General features: G+C 53.6%; 1 protein-coding gene across 1 annotated transcript in view; it reads left to right on the top strand.

Moving 5' to 3' along the window:
* Positions 1-1,900: 1,900 nt before the first annotated feature.
* LRRC23 (leucine rich repeat containing 23) overlaps positions 1,901-21,220 on the top strand; it is a 33,532-nt gene continuing 14,212 nt past the window's right edge. The window contains exons 1-3 of the mRNA XM_040361203.1: positions 1,901-2,038; positions 12,624-12,707; positions 19,416-19,589. Of these exons, the coding sequence (XP_040217137.1) occupies positions 19,419-19,589 (171 nt within the window). The 5' untranslated portion in view covers positions 1,901-2,038; positions 12,624-12,707; positions 19,416-19,418. The remainder of the gene's footprint in view (positions 2,039-12,623; positions 12,708-19,415; positions 19,590-21,220) is intronic.

The raw sequence follows: 21,220 nt of genomic DNA, 5'->3' as shown, positions 1-21,220 counted from the left end.
GGGGAAAAAAAGGACGCCAATTTTGTTTGGGAGCCGTGTCGCACGACCGCGCAATTGCCAGTTAAAGCGACGCATCGCCGAATCGCAAAACCTGGCCTGGGCATTTAGCTGCCTAAAGGTCCGGGGCTTAAGTGGTTAAGCAGGGCTTTTCAGACGCTAGCGGCGCAATTTTGTCTCCCGCTAGCGGCTGAAGAAAGGGTTAAAACCTGGCAGCGTTGCAGCGCTGCACATTGATTCCAATGGGCATGGGGCGGTTTAGAAGCGGTGCATACAGCGCTACCAAAACACCCCAATGATGCCGCTTGCGGGACCTTTTCTAACGTCCTGCAAGCTCACCGCTCCAGTGTAAAAGCACTCAGGCTTTCACACCGAGGAGGCATTTTTCAGGCGTTTCACAGGCGCTAAAACGCCTAAAAAAATACCCCAGTGTGAAAGGGGTCTTAAGTTACTAGTAAGGATGAGCTCCGGCGTGTTCGCATGGTACACGTGCAGAGCCCGCCAGGAAGTGTGCGCGGCGCTGCGCTAATCACAGCCAGGGAGACATTGTCCTGATGCTCGGCCGCAGAGATCGGGAAACGTCTCCCTGGCTGTGATTAGCGCAGCGCCGTGCACACTTCCTGGCGGGCTTTGCAACTTTTTTTCTCTCACGGTATTTGCGCAATAATTTTTCAGATGCCTTTTTTTTCGGAAAAAAAAAAACGGTTTCATGGCTTAAAAAAATAACAAAACAGTAAAGTTGGCCCAATTTTTTTGTATAATGTGAAAGATGATATTACGCCGAGTAAATAGATACCCAACATGTCACGCTTTAAAATTGCGCACACTCATGGAATGGCGCCAAACTTCGGTTCTTAAAAATCTCCATAGGCGACGCTTTAATTTTTTTTTATAGGTTACTATTTTCGAGTTACAGAGGAGGTCTAGTGCTAGAATTGTTGCACACGCTCTAACGCACGCGGCAACACCTCACATGTGTGGTTTAAACGGTGTTTACATATGTGGGCGGGACTTACGTGTGCGTTCGCTTCTGATCGCGAGCTACCGGGGACAGGGGCGTTTTAAAAAAAATATTTTTTCATTTTAGTTTTATTTTACTTCATTTTTTTATTTTTACACTTTATTTTACATATTTTTTTTTTTTTTATCACTTTTATTTCCTATTACAAGGAATGTAAACATCCCTTGTAATAGGAATGGTGTGTGACAGGTCCTCTTTATGGAGAGAGGCGGGGTCTATAAGACCTTCCCCTCCCCCCACATCTCTCCTCCAGGCTGGAAAGCAGGAAATCGGTGAAAAAAAAAATCACCGATCACATGCCGACAGCCGCGATTGCGGCTTTGGTCACCAGTCATCTCTATGCTTCCCAAGCAGCGCCGACCGATTCGCTCTCTGGGCCCCTGATGGCACGGGAGAGGCCGGAGAAGCACCGGATGGCGGCGGGAGGGGGGGGACGTCCCCTCCCGCCGCCTATAAGAACGATCAAGCGGCAGAACTGAAGACGGTGATATCTGAATGATGCCTGTAGCTGCCCCCATCATTCACATATCACCGCACAAAGCCGAGGACGTCCTCGGTCGTCAAGTGGTTACCAGGATATAATGTGTGTGTGGAATCCATTGATGGAACGCCTCAGAATTAAGTCCCAGCAATTCCTGTACTTTCTCTGTCAGTTCCCCCGTCCTGCAAAGTACAGGCTGGCAGGTTTACAGCACAGAATTGTATCATGGAAAAGGCAGAGAACGAAGGAGAGTACTCACAGGTAAAGGCTGAAATTTTCCGTCACCCCCAGGAGGGGGGGGGGGCTGTGCTGTCTGCTGGACAGGGGGAAGGAGATGGAGGGTGCACTGTGATGATCTCTTCCTCTTCCTGTCCTTCATCTGTGAAAGCCCCGACTGACTCAGCCAGACAGGAACCTGAGGGGAGAGAGACAGTTTCCCCCCCCAAATGCTGCACCAGAGAGGAGATTGGCGCGACACGTCCCGAGTCCGAGCGACGGGGCCGTCTTATTGCGCGGGCACAGCCCAGGGGCCCCAAGTGGTAAGGTGACCAGATATTTAAAATGAAAACCGGGGAGATATTTTTTTGTTTACCAGTAATGGCGGCAATCGGCGTCTCAATTCCCGTTGTCGCCACCGCCACCCGCCTCACACCCCGTCAAGTCTAAAGTCTCACGTGTGGGATTTCCAACGGAAAAAGTTCCCATCGGAAAATCGCAATTAGGAAAGCCAAGAATCTGCTTGGTCAATCTTTCCCCCCTAACCACGGCCGCTTTTCCCAAATGTGATGGAGCTGTGGTCGGGAATCCCGGCCGTGGCCCGGATTCAGGTAGAATTGCGCATTATTTACGGAGGCGCAGGGCAACGTTTTTGCCTTGCGCCCCCGCAAATTTGCTGCGCTGCCCTTGATTCACGGAGCAGAAGCTCCGTAAATTGCGCGGGCGCGCCGGCAAAATGCCCGGCGCAAGCGCGCGCAATTTAAATGATCCCGTAGGGGGCGGGAATCATTTAAATTAGGTGCGTTCCCGCGCCGATCGTAGAGCGCATGCTCCGTCAGGGAAACTTTCCCAACGTGCATTGCGGCAAATGACGTCGCAAGGACGTCATTTGCTTCAAAGTGAACGTGAATGGCGTCCAGCGCCATTCACGACTCACTTACGCAAAGTACGTAAAATTCAAATTTCGCGACGCGGGAACAACGGGTATATGTAACATTGGCTGCGCCTGCTAATAGCAGGGGCAGCCTTGCGCGAAAACTACGTAAATTGCGTACGCAGGGCTTGCGTAACGTTGTGAATTGGTGTTAGTATGCAATTTGCATACTATACGCTGAGCACAATGGGAACGCCACCTAGCGGCCATCGCAAGAATGCAGTCTAAGATATGCGGGCATAAGAGCCTTATGCCGCGCAGATCTTAGGCTGTAGTCGGCGAAACGAGGTTCCTGAATCAGGAGCATTCGTTACGCCGGGGCAAGTAAGCAATTTCGCTGTGTAACTTATGGTTACACAGGCGCAATTGCTTCTTGAATCCACCCCCGTGTGTATGCTCCTCGCCGTTTTTCCCCATAGGAAAACTGCCAAAAAACGCCAAAAGTCCGCCGGTTTTCCCTGCGAAAAAAGAAAAAAAAGGGGGAGCTGGTTCTCTTCTTTTTTGTCCAGCGTTTATGGGCAGTTTTCCTGTTAGAAAAACTGCGAGGAGCGTACACACGGCCGGGAACAGCTCTCCTCGCAGTTTTCCCGTCGGGAAAACCGGCCGAGTGTACGAGGCTTTATATACACACGATCGGATTTTCCGACAGGAATTGTGTGAGGACAGGCTGCTGACGGGAAATCCGACCGTTTGTACGCTCCATCGGATTTTCCCGCCAACAAATGTGGGATAGCCATGCTTTCAAATTTGCCGACAACAACAAATGTGTGTTGTGGGATTATCCAATGATGTGTACACAAGTTCAGACAAAACTCCAAAGTAAAAACACGCATGCTCGGAATCAATGCTCGCCATAACACAACATTAGCGGAAGTTGCCCAAAGAGTGGCGCTAAAGAGCTGAAAAACCACATTGGGCTAGATTCAGGTAGCCCGGCGTAATCTTGTGCGGGCGTAACGTATCTATCTTACGCCAGTCGTATCTTAGCCTTATTTCGGCGTATCTTGCTTTCTGAATACAGAAAAAAGATACGCCGGCGCAGCTTTGAATTTACGCGGCGTATCTATAGATACGACGGCGTAAATTCTTGCTGAATCTAGCCCATTGTTTTTTGTTTTTTTTTGGCCGACAGTTGTGTACAAGACAAGTTCACGGCCAACGCCCCTTCAGACAAAAGTCCTACGCTTTGTCCGCGGAAAATCTGATTGTGTGTACCCGGCCCCCGGCTACTACTGGGTGGGGAGCGGAGGAAGATCCCTCCACCAGGGAAGACAAGGGGGCAGATGCAGGTACCTTTGCGCAGTTTTTACGGAGGCGCAGGGCAACGTTTTTGCCCTGCGCCCCCCGCAAATTTTCTGCGCTCCCCGCGATTCACGGAGCAGTAGCTCCGTAAATTGCGTGGGCGCTCCGGCAAAATGCCCGGCGTAAGCGCGCGCAATTTAAATGATCCCGTAGCCGATCGTAGAGCGCATGCTCCGTCGGGAAACTTTCCCGACGTGCAAGGACGTCATTTGCTTCAAAGTGAACGTGAATGGCGTCCAGCGCCATTCACGATTCACTTTCGCAAACTATGTAAAGTTCAAATTTCGCGACGCGGGAACGACGGGTATACGTAACATTGGCTGCCCCTGCTATTAGAAGGAGCAGCCTTACACGAAAACCGCCGTACGCAAACAACGTAAACTGCGTACGCAGGGCTCGCGTAACGTTGTGAATCGGCGTTAGTATGCAATTTGCATACTATAGGTGACCACTACAGGAACGCCACCTAGCGGCCAGCGTAAGAATGCAGCCTAAGATATGCGGGCATAAGAGCCTTATGCCACGCATATCTTAGGCTGCAGTCGGCGTAACGAGGTTCCTGAATCAGGAGCATTCGTTACGCCGGCGCAAGTAAGCAATTGCGCTGCGTAACTATGGTTACGCAGGCGCAATTGCTTCTTGAATCTGGGCCAAGGAGATAAACAGGCAGGAGGCTGGCCGGGACTTGAGCCAAGGCGAGCGGAGCTGATTGGGCACCCGAAACTGAAAAAATATTCCCTCCGCTCCGACCAGCACACGTTGTTCAAATACAATCCGGGGACAAGACTGGGGACAGACTTGGTCCGGGGACAGAGTCCTCAATCCGGGGACTGTCCCCTGAGACCGGGGACGTCTGGTCACCCTATTCTAGGGCCGATCAGAGACGGTTCTGTCACAACCCTGCAGGGTGCGGCGGAGCTGAAAGGACAGAGGACAGCAGTGTGGTCGGGTCTCTGCACAGTGGAGCGCTGGGGCTGCCGGCTTCGGGAGTCAGGCGGGCGGCTGCTTTTATTGTGGTTCTGCCTGCGGGGGAAGCGGGGCTGGCCGCTGTCACTTTCCTGTCTCTCGCCTCTGTCCTTCACCTCTGTCTTCCCCGAGTCTGAGAGATGAATGTCGGCACTCGGCAGAAGCTCCGCCTCCGCGGTCTCCACGCGGCAGCAGGTTGGGTCTCCCCAGTGAAAGTGCCGCCTTGGCATCTGCCTGTGCCGCCATTACTGCGGGTCTCACTCATATTATCACACGAGGATTCAGAGTGAACGGCACAGGACCTCAGAGTGCTGAAGACCCCTGTAAACTGACCAATCCCTGACTCCCTGCTGTGCCCAGCCATGTTACCCCCCCCCCCCCCCCCCATGTGCACACAGCATGGAGTCACACCCCTTCCACTGTCCAGAGTGACACCCCCTTCACTGTCCAGAGTGACACCCCCTTCACTGTCCAGAGTGACACCCCTTCGCTTTCCAGAGTGACACCCCTTCACTGTCCAGAGTGACACCCCCTTCCACCGTCCAGAGTGACACCCCTTCCACTGTCCAGAGTGACACCCCCTTCCACTGTCCAGAGTGACACCCCCTTCACTGTCCAGAGTGACACCCCCTTCACTGTCCAGAGTGACACCCCCTTCCACCGTCCAGAGTGACACCCCTTCCACTGTCCAGAGTGACACCCCCTTCCACTGTCCAGAGTGACACCCCCTTCACTGTCCAGAGTGACACCCCCTTCACTGTCCAGAGTGACACCCCTTCGCTTTCCAGAGTGACACCCCCTTCACTGTCCAGAGTGACACCCCTTCACTGTCCAGAGTGACACCCCCTTCCACTGTCCAGAGTGACACCCCCTTCCACTGTCCAGAGTGACACCCCCTTCCACCGTCCAGAGTGACACCCCTTCACTGTCCAGAGTGACACCCCTTCCACTGTCCAGAGTGACACCCCTTCCACCGTCCAGAGTGACACCCCTTCCACTGTCCAGAGTGACACCCCCTTCCACTGTCCAGAGTGACACCCCCTTCACTGTCCAGAGTGACACCCCCTTCACTGTCCAGAGTGACACCCCCTTCACTGTCCAGAGTGACACCCCTTCGCTTTCCAGAGTGACACCCCCTTCCCTGTCCAGAGTGACACCCCCTTCACTGTCCAGAGTGACACCCCTTCACTGTCCAGAGTGACACCCCCTTCCACTGTCCAGAGTGACACCCCCTTCCACTGTCCAGAGTGACACCCCCTTCCACCGTCCAGAGTGACACCCCTTCACTGTCCAGAGTGACACCCCTTCCACTGTCCAGAGTGACACCCCCTTCACTGTCCAGAGTGACACCCCCTTCCACTGTCCAGAGTGACACCCCCTTCCACTGTCCAGAGTGACACCCCCTTCACTGTCCAGAGTGACACCCCCTTCCACTGTCCAGAGTGACACCCCTTCCACTGTCCAGAGTGACACCCCCTTCACTGTCCAGAGTGACACCCCCTTCACTGTCCAGAGTGACACCCCCTTCCACTGTCCAGAGTGACACCCCTTCCACTGTCCAGAGTGACACCCCCTTCCACTGTCCAGAGTGACACCCCCTTCCACTGTCCAGAGTGACACCCCCTTCCACTGTCCAGAGTGACACCCCTTCCACTGTCCAGAGTGACACCCCCTTCCACTGTCCAGAGTGACACCCCTTCCACTGTCCAGAGTGACACCCCTTCCACTGTCCAGAGTGACACCCCCTTCCACTGTCCAGAGTGACACCCCCTTCCACTGTCCAGAGTGACACCCCCTTCCACTGTCCAGAGTGACACCCCCTTCCACTGTCCAGAGTGACACCCCCTTCCACTGTCCAGAGTGACACCCCCTTCCACCGTCCAGAGTGACACCCCCTTCCACCGTCCAGAGTGACACCCCTTCACTGTCCAGAGTGACACCCCCTTCACTGTCCAGAGTGACACCCCCTTCGCTTTCCAGAGTGACACCCCTTCACTGTCCAGAGTGACACCCCCTTCCACCGTCCAGAGTGACACCCCCTTCCCTGTCCAGAGTGACACCCCCTTCCACCGTCCAGAGTGACACCCCCTTCCACCGTCCAGAGTGACACCCCCTTCCACTGTCCAGAGTGACACCCCCTTCCCTGTCCAGAGTGACACCCCCTTCCACCGTCCAGAGTGACACCCCCTTCCACCGTCCAGAGTGACACCCCCCTTCCACTGTCCAGAGTGACCCCCCCTTCCACCGTCCAGAGTGACACCCCTTTCACTGTCCAGAGTGACACCCCTTCCACTGTCCAGAGTGACACCCCTTCCACTGTCCAGAGTGACACCCCCTTCCACTGTCCAGAGTGACACCCCCTTCAACTGTCCAGAGTGACACCCCCTTCACTGTCCAGAGTGACACCCCCTTCCACCGTCCAGAGTGACACCCCCTTCCACCCCCTTCCACTGTCCAGAGTGACACCCCCTTCCACTGTCCAGAGTGACACCCCCTTCACTGTCCAGAGTGACACCCCTTCCCTGTCCAGAGTGACACCCCCTTCCACTGTCCAGAGTGACACTAGGGTGCCCACATGTCCCGGATTGCCTGGGACTGCCCCGCAATTGACATGTGTGTCCCGGGCACCTTCATTCCGGGACAATACAGTGTCCCGGAATGAAATAGATGACACAACCACCCCCTACTTACTAGTAACTACATTTCTGAAACTGGTTGCTAGGGCCGGCGCTGCCTGGCGTCTTGCACTTTTTCCCCCAGATGAATGGGTAGGGGTACAATGTGCCCCATACTCATTCACATAGCTTGGAGGCCGGGATCTGGGGGGGCACCCAGATTTCGATAAGCCCCCCGCCTGCAGACTCCAGCAACCAACAGCCATGGTTGTCGAGAAGAGGCCCTTGTCCTCATCAACATGGGGACAAGGTGCTTTGGGGGGGGGGGGGGCACAGTGCCCCACCTGCCCCAAAGCACCCACCCTTCCCCATGTTGAGGGCATGTGGCTTGGTATAGTTTAGTAGGGGGGGGGCTCGCTCCTGACCTGCCAGGCTGCGTGCTCGGGTAAGGGTCTGGTATGGATCTTGGAGGAAACCCCATGCCATTTTTTTTTTTTTTTGGTGTGGGGGTTCCCCTTAAGATCTATACCAGACCGAAGGGCCTGGTATCGTCCTTGGGGGGGGGGGGAGGGGGGACCTCACGCAAAAAAAATAATACATTTTCGCGGGGTTCCCCTTCAAGATTCTACGCACACGAGTCCCCCCGCAAGTCGGATCATCCTAATCGGACTTCTGGTGCGACCTCTATTCAAAACAATGAGGAAACCATCCATGTTGAATAGGGAAAGGAAAAAAGAAAAGGCGTCTGAAAGCTAGCGCGGCGAAACGTGCACTGAATTCAATGCAAAGCGCGGGGGGAAAAAAACACGTTAAAAACGCCGGCGTCTTTTTCCTGGCGTCTGTACTAGCTTTTTTTTTTTTTAAAACGTCCGTGGGCATGAGGAATTATAAATGTTCATCGTCAATTGCGATTGCGAGAGTTCAGTTCCGCTTTAAGGTTTCCCTCAGAGGGCGCAATGTAAACAAATGTCCACTAGATGTCACCAAAGGCATAGGAAAAATAATTACATTTGTTTATGAAAAGTGTTTTTTTACATGTTGTGTATTTTATATACAATGGCCCGGATTCAGGTAGATTTGCACTTTTTTACGGAGGCGCAGGGCAACGTTTTTGCCCTGCGCCCCCGCAATTTTACTGCGCTGCCCTTGATTCACGGAGCAGTAGCTCCGTAAATTGCGTGGGCACGCCGGCAAAATGCCCGGCGTAAGCGCGCGCAATTTAAAAGATCCCGTAGGGGGCGGGAATCATTTAAATTAGGCGCGTTCCCGCGCCGATCGTAGAGCGCATGCTCCGTCGGAAAACTTTCCCGACGTGCATTGCAGCAAATGACGTCGCAAGGACGTCATTTGCTTCAAAGTGAACGTGAATGGCGTCCAGCGCCATTCACGATTCACTTACGCAAACTACGTAAATTTTAACTTTCGCGACGCGGGAACGACGGGTATACGTAACATTGGCTGCCCCTGCTAATAGCAGGGGCAGCCTTACGCAAAAACCGCCGTACGCAAACTACGTAAACTGCGTACGCAGGGCTCGCGTAACGTTGTGAATCGGTGTTAGTATGCAATTTGCATACTATACGCTGAGCACAACGGGAACGCCACCTAGCGGCCATCGCAAGAATGCAGCCTAAGATATGCGGGCATAAGAGCCTTATGCCACGCATATCTTAGGCTGCAGTCGGCGTAACGAGGTTCCTGAATCGGGAGCATTCGTTACGCCGGCGCAAGTAAGCAATTGCGCTGCGTAACTATGGTTACGCAGGCGCAATTGCTCTTTGAATCCGGGCCCATGTATCTAATTTAGTATCATTCACATCAGAGTGTTACATTTTTTATCAGGCTTTGTCTCTTTATACAAACGTCTGGTTTTTGTGCGTTTTTAACGTGTTGCACCTAAAATTGAATGCGCCCCAATTTTTCGTAAATTTTTCCCCCATTTTTTTTCCAATTCCCCCCTTCAAACACACGTGACGGGAAAAAAGCGTTGATTAAACCAGAACATGCGTGTACCTGGCTCCGGCCCCTCCCCCTCCCGCAATTGGATATTATTATTTTTTTATATATATTTTTGGTTGTGTTGGGGGGGGGGGGGCGTGTTTCTTCTTTATTCTCCAGACAAGAATGATGGAGTGCACCAGGGCCGCCATCAGGAATTATGGGGCCCCTTACACAGCTTCAGGCATGGGCCCTCCTGGAGCAGAGAACCGGGGGGGGGGGGGGGTGCTGCCGCCTGAAATTGAGAAGCGGGGTGGGCTGCCGCGAACTGAGAAGCGGGGGGGGCCTTTACAAAAAAAAGAATAAATAAAAAAATATATATATAAAAAAAAAGGGGGGTAGCCATCCGGGGCCCTGGGGGGCTCCGGGCCCCTGGGGACCTCCGGAACCCTTACAGGTGTACTGCCTGTACCCCCCCCCCCCCCAATGATGTAATAGACTTCAATGGACTCGCGCCAAAGTACGTATTTTTACGTGCGTTTTTTCGGATTTTTTGTTTTTCAATAACAAACTGTGAATAGCTGGTTGTTAAGGAGCGGGACCAGGAAGCCGGCCGCCACGTCCTTAGCAACCGATGAGTCATCAGCTGTCAGCGGGATGCCACGCTGACAGTAAAAAAAATATATATTTGCCGGTGTAATTAAAAAAATCTCGACCAACGAAATTCCTCGGCCGCGTCACTTCCGGTTGCGGCAACGTCACGAAACAGCTGTTCGCGGGGCTTTACCGCGCGAACGCGCGACTTCGCCGCTGTTTTATCAGGCATACGGGTATGCAATTTTCGGGTCCAGAAAAATTATAGACCCGAGCGGGTGTGGGCGGTACGGCGATTTGTTTAAACCGCGTCCAGCCCTGCCCCAGGGCTGTTCTTTATACCAACCCATACCGAAGGAAAGTGGGAGATAGGGCGTTGCTTGGAGAGAGAGGCGGGCCGCACACAGTGCTATGCACGGGGGGCCCGCCCCCTCCCACTTTTTTTTGGTACGGGTTCGTAGAAAGAACAGCCTAGGGGCGGGGTTGGACGCGGTGCTGCCGATGACGAGTTTAAACAAATCGCTGCTCCGCCCACCCGCTCAGGGCTATAATTTTTCTGGACCCGAAAATTGCGCATGGGCAATAAAACAGCAGTGGGCTAGATTCAGGTACAATTGCGCTTTTTTTACGGAGGCGCAGGGCAACGTTTTTGCCCTGCGCCCCCGCAAATTTACTGCGCTGCCCTTGATTCACGGAGCAGTAGCTCCGTAAATTGCGTGGGCGCGCCGGCAAAATGCCCGGCGTAAGCGCGCGCAATTTAAATGATCCCGTAGGGGGCGGGAATCATTTAAATTAGGCGCGTTCCCGCGCCGAGCGTAGAGCGCATGCTCCGTCGGGAAACTTTCGCAAGGACGTCATTTGCTTAAAAGTGAACGTGAATGGCGTCCAGCGCCATTCACAAATCACTTACGCAAACTACGTAAATTTCAAATTTCGCGACGCGAGAACGACGGGTATACGTAACATTGGCTGCCCCTGCTATTAGAAGGGGCAGCCTTACGTGAAAAACGCCGTATGGAAACAACGTAAACTGCGTACGCAGGGCTTGTGTAATGTTGTGAATCGGCGTTAGTATGCAATTTGCATACTATACGCTGAGCACAACGGGAACGCCACCTAGCGGCCATCGCAAGAATGCGGCCTAAGATATGCGAGCATAAGAGCCTTATGCCGCGCAGATCTTAGGCTACAGTCGGCGTAACGAGGTTCCTGAATCAGGAGCACTCGTTACGCCGGGGCAAGTAAGCAATTGCGCTGTGTAACTATGGTTACACAGGCGCAATTGCTTCTTAAATCCAGGCCAGTGACGTCGCGCATGTGCGGTAAAGCGAACAGCTGTGACGTAGCCGCACCGGAAGTGACGCGGTCAAGACTTTTCGTAAATCCAGGATTTTTTTAGAACATAAAAAAATCTTGGGGATAAAAACGGCGTGCCCCCCCCCCCCCCCTCCAGGTATTTTTTTATTTCAAAGGGGAACCCCACCCCAAAATAAGAACATGACGTGACCCCCCCCCCATAATCCGCGAACGCACCCGTGTTTCCCAGACCTAATGACAGCTGTGCCCGTCTTCAAAAGGCAGCGCGTTTCTAAAAATGCGCACTTTGCCTTGCCTTCCCTCGCCGCAAGTGCTGTGAGCGCCCCCCCGGTACAAGCCAATCAGGTTGAAGAGGTTTTTGGTGAGAAGGAAACAAGGGGCAGAAACGCGTAAAAAAAAAGGGGCATGTCACGCTTGCGGTGCCACGTGAGCGTTTTGTCACGTGACCGAACGTGCATCACTAAACGCGATTAGCGCCCAAAAAAATTGTACTTAAGCTTCTTCGGCGCCTATTCAAGTGAATGGGCCGCCGCTCGACAAACGTCCCCCAAAAAAAACAACGCGCGAAAGTGCGCAACGCAAAAGGTGAAGCGGGTGAGAATGGAGCCTTGGTTTTCTAAGCTATAAGCTGATTGGTTGCTACGGGCAGCGTCGTCATTTGGGGCAGGACTTGTCTGAGACGCTCCCCTCCCCCCCCCATCCGGGGAATTCTGGGAGTATTTTTATGGTGAACGCACGCGCTTTCATTTTTCTATTATCCGATCGGTGTGCGATTTGATCATATTGATCGGATTTTGCAAACCGTCGAATAGCCAAAACGTCCTTTCCGATCAGTTTAGGCACGGCTTCGATCGGCCAGGACCGAATATTATCGATCGCTCTAAATCAATCAATTGAATCCGATCAGATCGATTTATAAGGAAACGGATGGGATCGATTATTTACAATCGTGAATTCTGAACAGATAACTATTGATTTTAAAATCACTGCCCCGTGTGGCATATTGATGAAATGGGTTATTGGTTATAGATCGGTTATTCCTATTGGATCAGAAAGATTAATTGATCATTTATTGATGGGTGTGCAGGATTGTACAGTGACGGGGGTGACAGGTTCTCTTTGTGGGATGAGCTGTGACTGTGCTGCTATGGTAACCAGTAACAATGGCTGCTGCTAGGGAGGGCGGGGCCTGAGGGGGAGGGCGGGGATCTTACTGCCAGACTCGTCTGTTTACACCTCCAGCAGTTTCTACGGCAACCGGAGACGCTTCCCGAGATTTCCTGCGGTGACAACGTCTGAAGAGAGAGAAAGAAGAGCGAGCGAGAGGTGACCCAAGGGAGACCTCATCCCCTACACTGTCCTCCATACTGCCTCTGCCTGCTCCGTCATCTCTGTCCTCCATACTGCCCGCTCTGTCATCTCTGTCCTCCATACTGCCCGCTCCATCATCTCTGTCCTCCATACTGCCCGCTCTGTCATCTCTGACCTCCATACTGCCTGCTCTGTCATCTCTGTCCTCCATACTGCCTGCTCTGTCCTCCATACTGCCCGCTCCGTCATCTCTGTCCTCCATACTGCCTGCTCTGTCATCTCTGTCCTTCATACTGCCCGCTCCGTCATCTCTGTCCTCCACACTGCCCGCTCCGTCATCTCTGTCCTCCATACTGCCCGCTCTGTCATCTCTGTCCTCCATACTGCCCGCTCTGTCATCTCTGTCCTCCACACTGCCCGCTCCATCATCTCTGTCCTCTATACTGCCTGCTCTGTCATCTCTGTCCTCCATACTGCCTGCTCTGTCATCTCTGTCCTCCATACTGCCCGCTCCGTCATCTCTGTCCTCCATACTGCCCGCTCCGTCATCTCTGTCCTCCATACTGCCTGCTCTGTCATCTCTGTCCTCCATACTGCCTGCTCCGTCATCTCTGTCCTCTATACTGCCCGCTCTGTCATCTCTGTCCTCCATACTGCCTGCTCCGTCATCTCTGTCCCCCCTACTGCCTGCTCTGTCATCTCTGTCCTCCATACTGCCTGCTCCGTCATCTCTGTCCTCTATACTGCCCGCTCTGTCATCTCTGTCCTCCATACTGCCCGCTCTGTCATCTCTGTCCTCCACACTGCCCGCTCCATCATCTCTGTCCTCTATACTGCCTGCTCTGTCATCTCTGTCCTCCATACTGCCTGCTCTGTCATCTCTGTCCTCCATACTGCCCGCTCCGTCATCTCTGTCCTCCATACTGCCCGCTCCGTCATCTCTGTCCTCCATACTGCCTGCTCTGTCATCTCTGTCCTCCATACTGCCTGCTCCGTCATCTCTGTCCTCTATACTGCCCGCTCTGTCATCTCTGTCCTCCATACTGCCTGCTCCGTCATCTCTGTCCCCCCTACTGCCTGCTCTGTCATCTCTGTCCTCCATACTGCCTGCTCCGTCATCTCTGTCCTCTATACTGCCCGCTCTGTCATCTCTGTCCTCCATACTGCCTGCTCTGTCATCTCTGTCCTCCATACTGCCCGCTCTGTCATCTCTGTCCTCCACACTGCCCGCTCCATCATCTCTGTCCTCTATACTGCCTGCTCTGTCATCTCTGTCCTCCATACTGCCTGCTCTGTCATCTCTGTCCTCCATACTGCCCGCTCCGTCATCTCTGTCCTCCATACTGCCCGCTCCGTCATCTCTGTCCTCCATACTGCCTGCTCTGTCATCTCTGTCCTCCATACTGCCTGCTCCGTCATCTCTGTCCTCTATACTGCCCGCTCTGTCATCTCTGTCCTCCATACTGCCTGCTCCGTCATCTCTGTCCCCCCTACTGCCTGCTCTGTCATCTCTGTCCTCCATACTGCCTGCTCCGTCATCTCTGTCCTCTATACTGCCCGCTCTGTCATCTCTGTCCTCCATACTGCCTGCTCTGTCATCTCTGTCCTCCATACTGCCCGCTCTGTCATCTCTGTCCTCCATACTGCCCGCTCTGTCATCTCTGTCCTCCACACTGCCCGCTCCATCATCTCTGTCCTCTATACTGCCTGCTCTGTCATCTCTGTCCTCCATACTGCCTGCTCTGTCATCTCTGTCCTCCATACTGCCCGCTCCGTCATCTCTGTCCTCCATACTGCCCGCTCCGTCATCTCTGTCCTCCATACTGCCTGCTCTGTCATCTCTGTCCTCCATACTGCCTGCTCTGTCATCTCTGTCCCCCCTACTGCCTGCTCTGTCATCTCTGTCCTCCATACTGCCTGCTCCGTCATCTCTGTCCTCTATACTGCCCGCTCTGTCATCTCTGTCCTCCATACTGCCTGCTCTGTCATCTCTGTCCTCCATACTGCCTGCTCTGTCATCTCTGTCCTCTATACTGCCCGCTCCGTCATCTCTGTCCTCCATACTGCCTGCTCTGTCTTCTCTGTCCTCCATACTGCCCGCTCTGTCATCTCTGTCCTCCATACTGCCTGCGCTGTCATCTCTGTCCTCCATACTGCCCGCTCCGTCATCTCTGTCCTCCATACTGCCCGCTCCATCATCTCTGTCCTCCATACTGCCCGCTCTGTCATCTCTGTCCTCCATACTGCCCGCTCTGTCATCTCTGTCCTCCATACTGCCCGCTCCGTCATCTCTGTCCTCCATACTGCCTGCTCTGTCATCTCTGTCCTCCATACTGCCTGCTCTGTCATCTCTGTCCTCTATACTGCCTGCTCTGTCATCTCTGTCCTCTATACTGCCCGCTCTGTCATCTCTGTCCTCCATACTGCCTGCTCTGTCATCTCTGTCCTCCATACTGCCTGCTCCGTCATCTCTGTCCTCCATACTGCCCGCTCCGTCATCTCTGTCCTCCATACTGCCCGCTCCGTCATCTCTGTCCTCCATACTGCCTGCTCTGTCATCTCTGTCCTCCATACTGCCCGCTCCGTCATCTCTGTCCTCCATACTGCCTGCTCTGTCATCTCTGTCCCCCTACTGCCTGCTCTGTCATCTCTGTCCTCAATACTGCCTGCTCTGTCATCTCTGTCCTCTATACTGCCCGCTCTGTCATCTCTGTCCTCCACACTGCCCGCTCTGTCATCTCTGTCCTCCATACTGCCCGCTCTGTCATCTCTGTCCTCCATACTGCCTGCTCCGTCATCTCTGTCCTCCATACTGCCTGCTCTGTCATCTCTGTCCTTCACACTGCCCGCTCCGTCATCTCTGTCCTCCATACTGCCTGCTCTGTCATCTCTGTCCTCCATACTGCCTGCTCTGTCATCTCTGTCCTCCATACTGCCTGCTCTGTCATCTCTGTCCTCCATACTGCCCGCTCTGTCCTCCACACTGCCTGCTCCATCATCTCTGTCCTCCATACTGCCCGCTCTGTCATCTCTGTCCTCCATACTGCCTGCTCTGTCATCTCTGTCCTCCATACTGCCTGCTCTGTCATCTCTGTCCTCCATACTGCCCGCTCCGTCATCTCTGTCCTCAATACTGCCTGCTCTGTCATCTCTGTCCTCCATACTGCCCGCTCCGTCATCTCTGTCCTCCATACTGCCTACTCTGTCATCTCTGTCCTCCATACTGCCTGCTCTGTCATCTCTGTCCTCCATACTGCCTGCTCTGTCATCTCTGTCCTCCATACTGCCCGCTCCGTCATCTCTGTCCTCCATACTGCCCGCTCTGTCATCTCTGTCCTCCATACTGCCTGCTCTGTCATCTCTGTCCTCCATACTGCCCGCTCTGTCATCTCTGTCCTCCATACTGCCTGCTCTGTCACCTCTGTCTTCCATACTGCCTGCTCCGTCATCTCTGTCCTCCATACTGCCTGCTCCGTCATCTCTGTCCTCCATACTGTCCGCTCTGTCATCTCTGTCCTCCATACTGCCTACTCTGTCATCTCTGTCCTCCATACTGCCTGCTCTGTCATCTCTGTCCTCCATACTGCCTGCTCTGTCATCTCTGTCCTCCATACTGCCTGCTCCGTCATCTCTGTCCTCCATACTGCCCGCTCTGTCATCTCTGTCCTCCATACTGCCTACTCTGTCATCTCTGTCCTCCATACTGCCCGCTCCGTCATCTCTGTCCTCCATACTGCCCGCTCTGTCATCTCTGTCCTCCATACTGCCTGCTCCGTCATCTCTGTCCTCCATACTGCCTGCTCCGTCATCTCTGTCCTCCATACTGCCCGCTCTGTCATCTCTGTCCTCCATACTGCCTACTCTGTCATCTCTGTCCTCCATACTGCCTGCTCTGTCATCTCTGTCCTCCATACTGCCTGCTCTGTCATCTCTGTCCTCCATACTGCCTGCTCCGTCATCTCTGTCCTCCATACTGCCTACTCTGTCATCTCTGTCCTCCATACTGCCTGCTCCGTCATCTCTGTCCTCCATACTGCCCGCTCTGTCATCTCTGTCCTCCATACTGCCTACTCTGTCATCTCTGTCCTCCATACTGCCTGCTCTGTCATCTCTGTCCTCCATACTGCCTGCTCTGTCATCTCTGTCCTCCATACTGCCCGCTCTGTCATCTCTGTCCTCCATACTGCCTACTCTGTCATCTCTGTCCTCCATACTGCCTGCTCTGTCATCTCTGTCCTCAATACTGCCCGCTCTGTCATCTCTGTCCTCCATACTGCCTGCTCCGTCATCTCTGTCCTTCATACTGCCTGCTCTGTCATCTCTGTCCTCCATACTGCCTGCTCTGTCATCTCTGTCCTCCATACTGCCCGCTCTGTCATCTCTGTCCTCCATACTGCCCGCTACGTCATCTCTGTCCTCCATACTCCCTGCTCTGTCATCTCTGTCCTCCATACTGCCCGCTCCGTCATCTCTGTCCTCCATACTGCCTGCTCTGTCATCTCTGTCCTCCATACTGCCCGCTCTGTCATCTCTGTCCCCCCTACTGCCTGCTCTGTCATCTCTGTCCTCCATACTGCCTGCTCTGTCATCTCTGTCCTCCATACTGTCTGCTCTGTCATCTCTGTCCTCCATACTGCCTGCTCCGTCATCTCTGTCCTCCATACTGCCTGCTCCGTCATCTCTGTCCTCCATACTGCCTGCTCCGTCATCTGTCCTCCATACTACCCACTCTGTCATCTCTGTCCTCCATACTACCTGCTCCGTCATCTCTGTCCTCTATACTCCCTGCTCTGTCATCTCTGTCCTCCATACTGCCCGCTCCGTCATCTCTGTCCTCCATACTGCCTGCTCTGTCATCTCTGTCCTCCATACTGCCTGCTCTGTCATCTCTGTCCTCCATACTGCCTGCTCTGTCACCTCTGTCCTCCATACTGCCTGCTCTGTCACCTCTGTCCTCCATACTGCCTGCTCTGTCATCTCTGTCCTCCATACTGTCTGCTCTGTCATCTCTGTCCTCCATACTGCCTGCTCCGTCATCTCTGTCCTCCATACTGCCTGCTCCGTCATCTCTGTCCTCCATACTGCCTGCTCCGTCATCTGTCCTCCATACTACCCACTCTGTCATCTCTGTCCTCCATACTGCCTGCTCCGTCATCTCTGTCCTCCATACTGCCTGCTCCGTCATCTGTCTCCCATACTGCCTGCTCCGTCATCTGTCTTCCATACTGCCTGCTCCGTCATCTCTGTCCTCCATACTGCCCGCTCCGTCATCTCTGTCCTCCATACTGCCCGCTCCGTCATCTCTGTCCTCCATACTGCCTGCTCTGTCATCTCTGTTTTCCATACTGCCCGCTCTGTCATCTCTGTCCTCCATACTGCCTGCTCTGTCATCTCTGTCCTCCATACTGCCTGCTCCGTCATCTCTGTCCTCCATACTGCCTGCTCCGTCATCTCTGTCCTCCATACTGCCTGCTCTGTCATCTCTGTCCTCCATACTGCCCGCTCTGTCACCTCTGTCCTCCATACTGCCCGCTCTGTCATCTCTGTCCTCCATACTGCCTGCTCTGTCATCTCTGTCCTCCATACTGCCTGCTCTGTCATCTCTGTCCTCTATACTGCCCGCTCCGTCATCTCTGTCCTCCATACTGCCTGCTCTGTCTTCTCTTTCCTCCATACTGCCCGCTCTGTCATCTCTGTCCTCCATACTGCCTGCGCTGTCATCTCTGTCCTCCATACTGCCCGCTCCGTCATCTCTGTCCTCCATACTGCCCGCTCCATCATCTCTGTCCTCCATACTGCCTGCTCTGTCATCTCTGTCCTCTATACTGCCCGCTCTGTCATCTCTGTCCTCCATACTGCCTGCTCTGTCATCTTTGTCCTCCATACTGCCCGCTCCGTCATCTCTGTCCTCCATACTGCCTGCTCCGTCATCTCTGTCCTCCATACTGCCCGCTCCGTCATCTCTGTCCTCCATACTGCCTGCTCCGTCATCTCTGTCCTCCATACTGCCTGCTCTGTCATCTCTGTCCTCTATACTGCCTGCTCCGTCATCTCTGTCATCCACACTGCCTGCTCTGTCATCTCTGTCCTCCATACTGCCTGCTCCGTCATCTCTGTCCTCCATACTGCCTTCTCTGTCCTCCATACTGCCCGCTCTGTCATCTCTGTCCTCCATACTGCCCGCTCTGTCATCTCTGTCCTCCATACTGCCTGCTCTGTTATCTCTGTCCTCCATACTGCCTGCTCCGTCATCTCTGTCCTCCATACTGCCTGCTCCGTCATCTCTGTCCTCCATACTGCCCGCTCCGTCATCTCTGTCCTCCACACTGCCCGCTCTGTCATCTCTGTCCTCCATACTGCCCGCTCTGTCATCTCTGTCCTCCATACTGCCCGCTCTGTCATCTCTGTCCTCCATACTGCCTGCTCTGTCATCTCTGTCCTCTATACTGCCCACTCTGTCATCTCTGTCCTCCATACTGCCTGCTCCGTCACCTCTGTCCTCCATACTGCCCGCTCTGTCATCTCTGTCCTCCATACTGCCAGACGAGCCTGTCTGTGGTTGGACAGAGAAGCTCAGGATCTGTAGGAGGAGTTCTGTCCTCCTCTCTGCTGTTGAGACAAGGGGGGGGGGGCACTGCAATGGAAATGGCCCGGTGGGCCGGATTCGGCCCGTGGCCCTTGTGATCTACTCATTTTATATAGGAGTATTGTTATCGTCCTCAGGAAATGTCTGACTCCGAGGAGGACGTGTTGGAGGAGGAGGAGCAGGAAGCTCAGGATCCTGTAGAGGAGGCCGATGAGGACGCCGAGGCCGGAGAAGAGGAAGAAAAGGAAGAGGAGCAGGAAGAAGAAGAGAAGGAAGAAGGAGAGGAGAAGGAGGAGCCAGAAAAAGAGGAGGTGTGGCATAAATTATAGCGGGGGGGGGGTGAGAGAGAGGAACCCGATGCTCCGTGTACCTTGCTGATTTTCTTCCCCCTTTTTCCCGAGTCTCAACTTCCTGAATATGTTCATTTTTTTTATAATCACAGCTCCATCTAGTGGCCATAATGCAATATTTCCCTTAAATACCTCAATCAGGACCATTCCGCATTATGTCCACTAGATGGCGCTGGTAATAAGAATAATAGGCAATTAGGAGGATTATTCCTGACTACTATACACAGCGGGGTAGATTCAAGAAGCAATTGCGCCTGTGTAACCATAGTTACACAGCGCAATTGCTTACTTGCCCCGGCATAACGAATGCTCCTGATTCAGGAACCTCGTTACGCCGACTGCAGCCTAAGATATGCGCGGCATAAGGCTCTTATGCCCGCATATCTTAGGCTGCATTCTTGCGATGGCCGCTAGGTGGCGTTCCCGTTGTGCTCAGCGTATAGTATCCAAATTGCATACTAACGCCGATTCACAACGTTACGCGAGCCCTGCGTACGCAATTTACGTCGTTTCTGTACGGCGGTTTTCGCGCAAGGCTGCCCCTGCTACGTATACCCGTCGTTCCCGCGTCGCGAAATTTGAATTTTACGTAGTTTGCGTAAGTGAATCGTGAATGGCGCTGGACGCCATTCACGTTCACTTTGAAGCAAATGACGTCCTTGCGACGTCATTTTCCGCAATGCACGTCGGGAAAGTTTCCCGACGGAGCATGCGCTCTCTGCTCGGCGCGGGAGCGCGCCTAATTTAAATGATTCCCGCCCCCTACGGGATCATTTACATAAGGCGCCCTTACGCAGGGCAAGTTTACACAGCGCACGCGCAATTTACGGAGCTACTGCTCCGTGAATCGCGGGTAGCGCAGTAAATTTGCGGGGGCGCAGGGCAAAAACGCTGCCCTGCGCCTCCGCAAAAAAAGGGGCAAATCTCTTTGAATCCGGGCCCCTGGTTTTACTGAGCCTGGCAACCCTGATGGGGCCCTCTAGTGTCATGGGGCCCTCGGGCAGTGCCCCGAATGGTCAGTCCGCCCCTGTACAGGCCCCAAAGTGTAACGCAAGGTCACCCTTTTCTTTTTGACGTTAGAAGGAGTCGAAAAGGGTTAAAACCTCCCCCAGCTATTTAAAGAAGCCCCTCCTCCTCGCCGACGCATTTCACCCAACGGTGCTGCCGTTTTATTCATAGAATTTTGCGATGCACGGCGACTGCAGATTTCGTGTCTTCGCCGCGATCTTCGCATTGGGAAATTTGAGGATGTTCAGGCAGAGACGATTCACGATTGTGGGCCGCCGGCCGAACATTGAGATTGCGGGACCCGTGGGCACGCTCCCGCGCGGCGGGCGTGCACGTGTGCCCGCTAGGCGGCAAATTAAAACGGGACTTACAGGTACGCCCATTTGCCTGCTCCTGCCATTCTGCCGACGTAAATTGGCGTGCGGCGGTCGGCAAGTGGTTAAAGGTGTAAAAATATTACCGAGCAAAGCAAACAAAAAATAGGTTTTAAATACTTAAATAGTTTATAAAATAGAAGTTAAAAAGGGCTGATTAGAGAAAACGAAGGGTTAATAAAAGAAAAAAATATATAAAAGAAATAATAC

Source organism: Rana temporaria, chromosome 8 (genome assembly GCF_905171775.1).
Source record: "Rana temporaria chromosome 8, aRanTem1.1, whole genome shotgun sequence".
In the NCBI taxonomy this organism is placed as follows: Eukaryota; Metazoa; Chordata; class Amphibia; order Anura; family Ranidae; genus Rana; species Rana temporaria.
The sequence above is the reverse complement of the archived record's forward strand: the minus strand, read 5'-3'. Positions and strand labels throughout refer to the sequence as shown.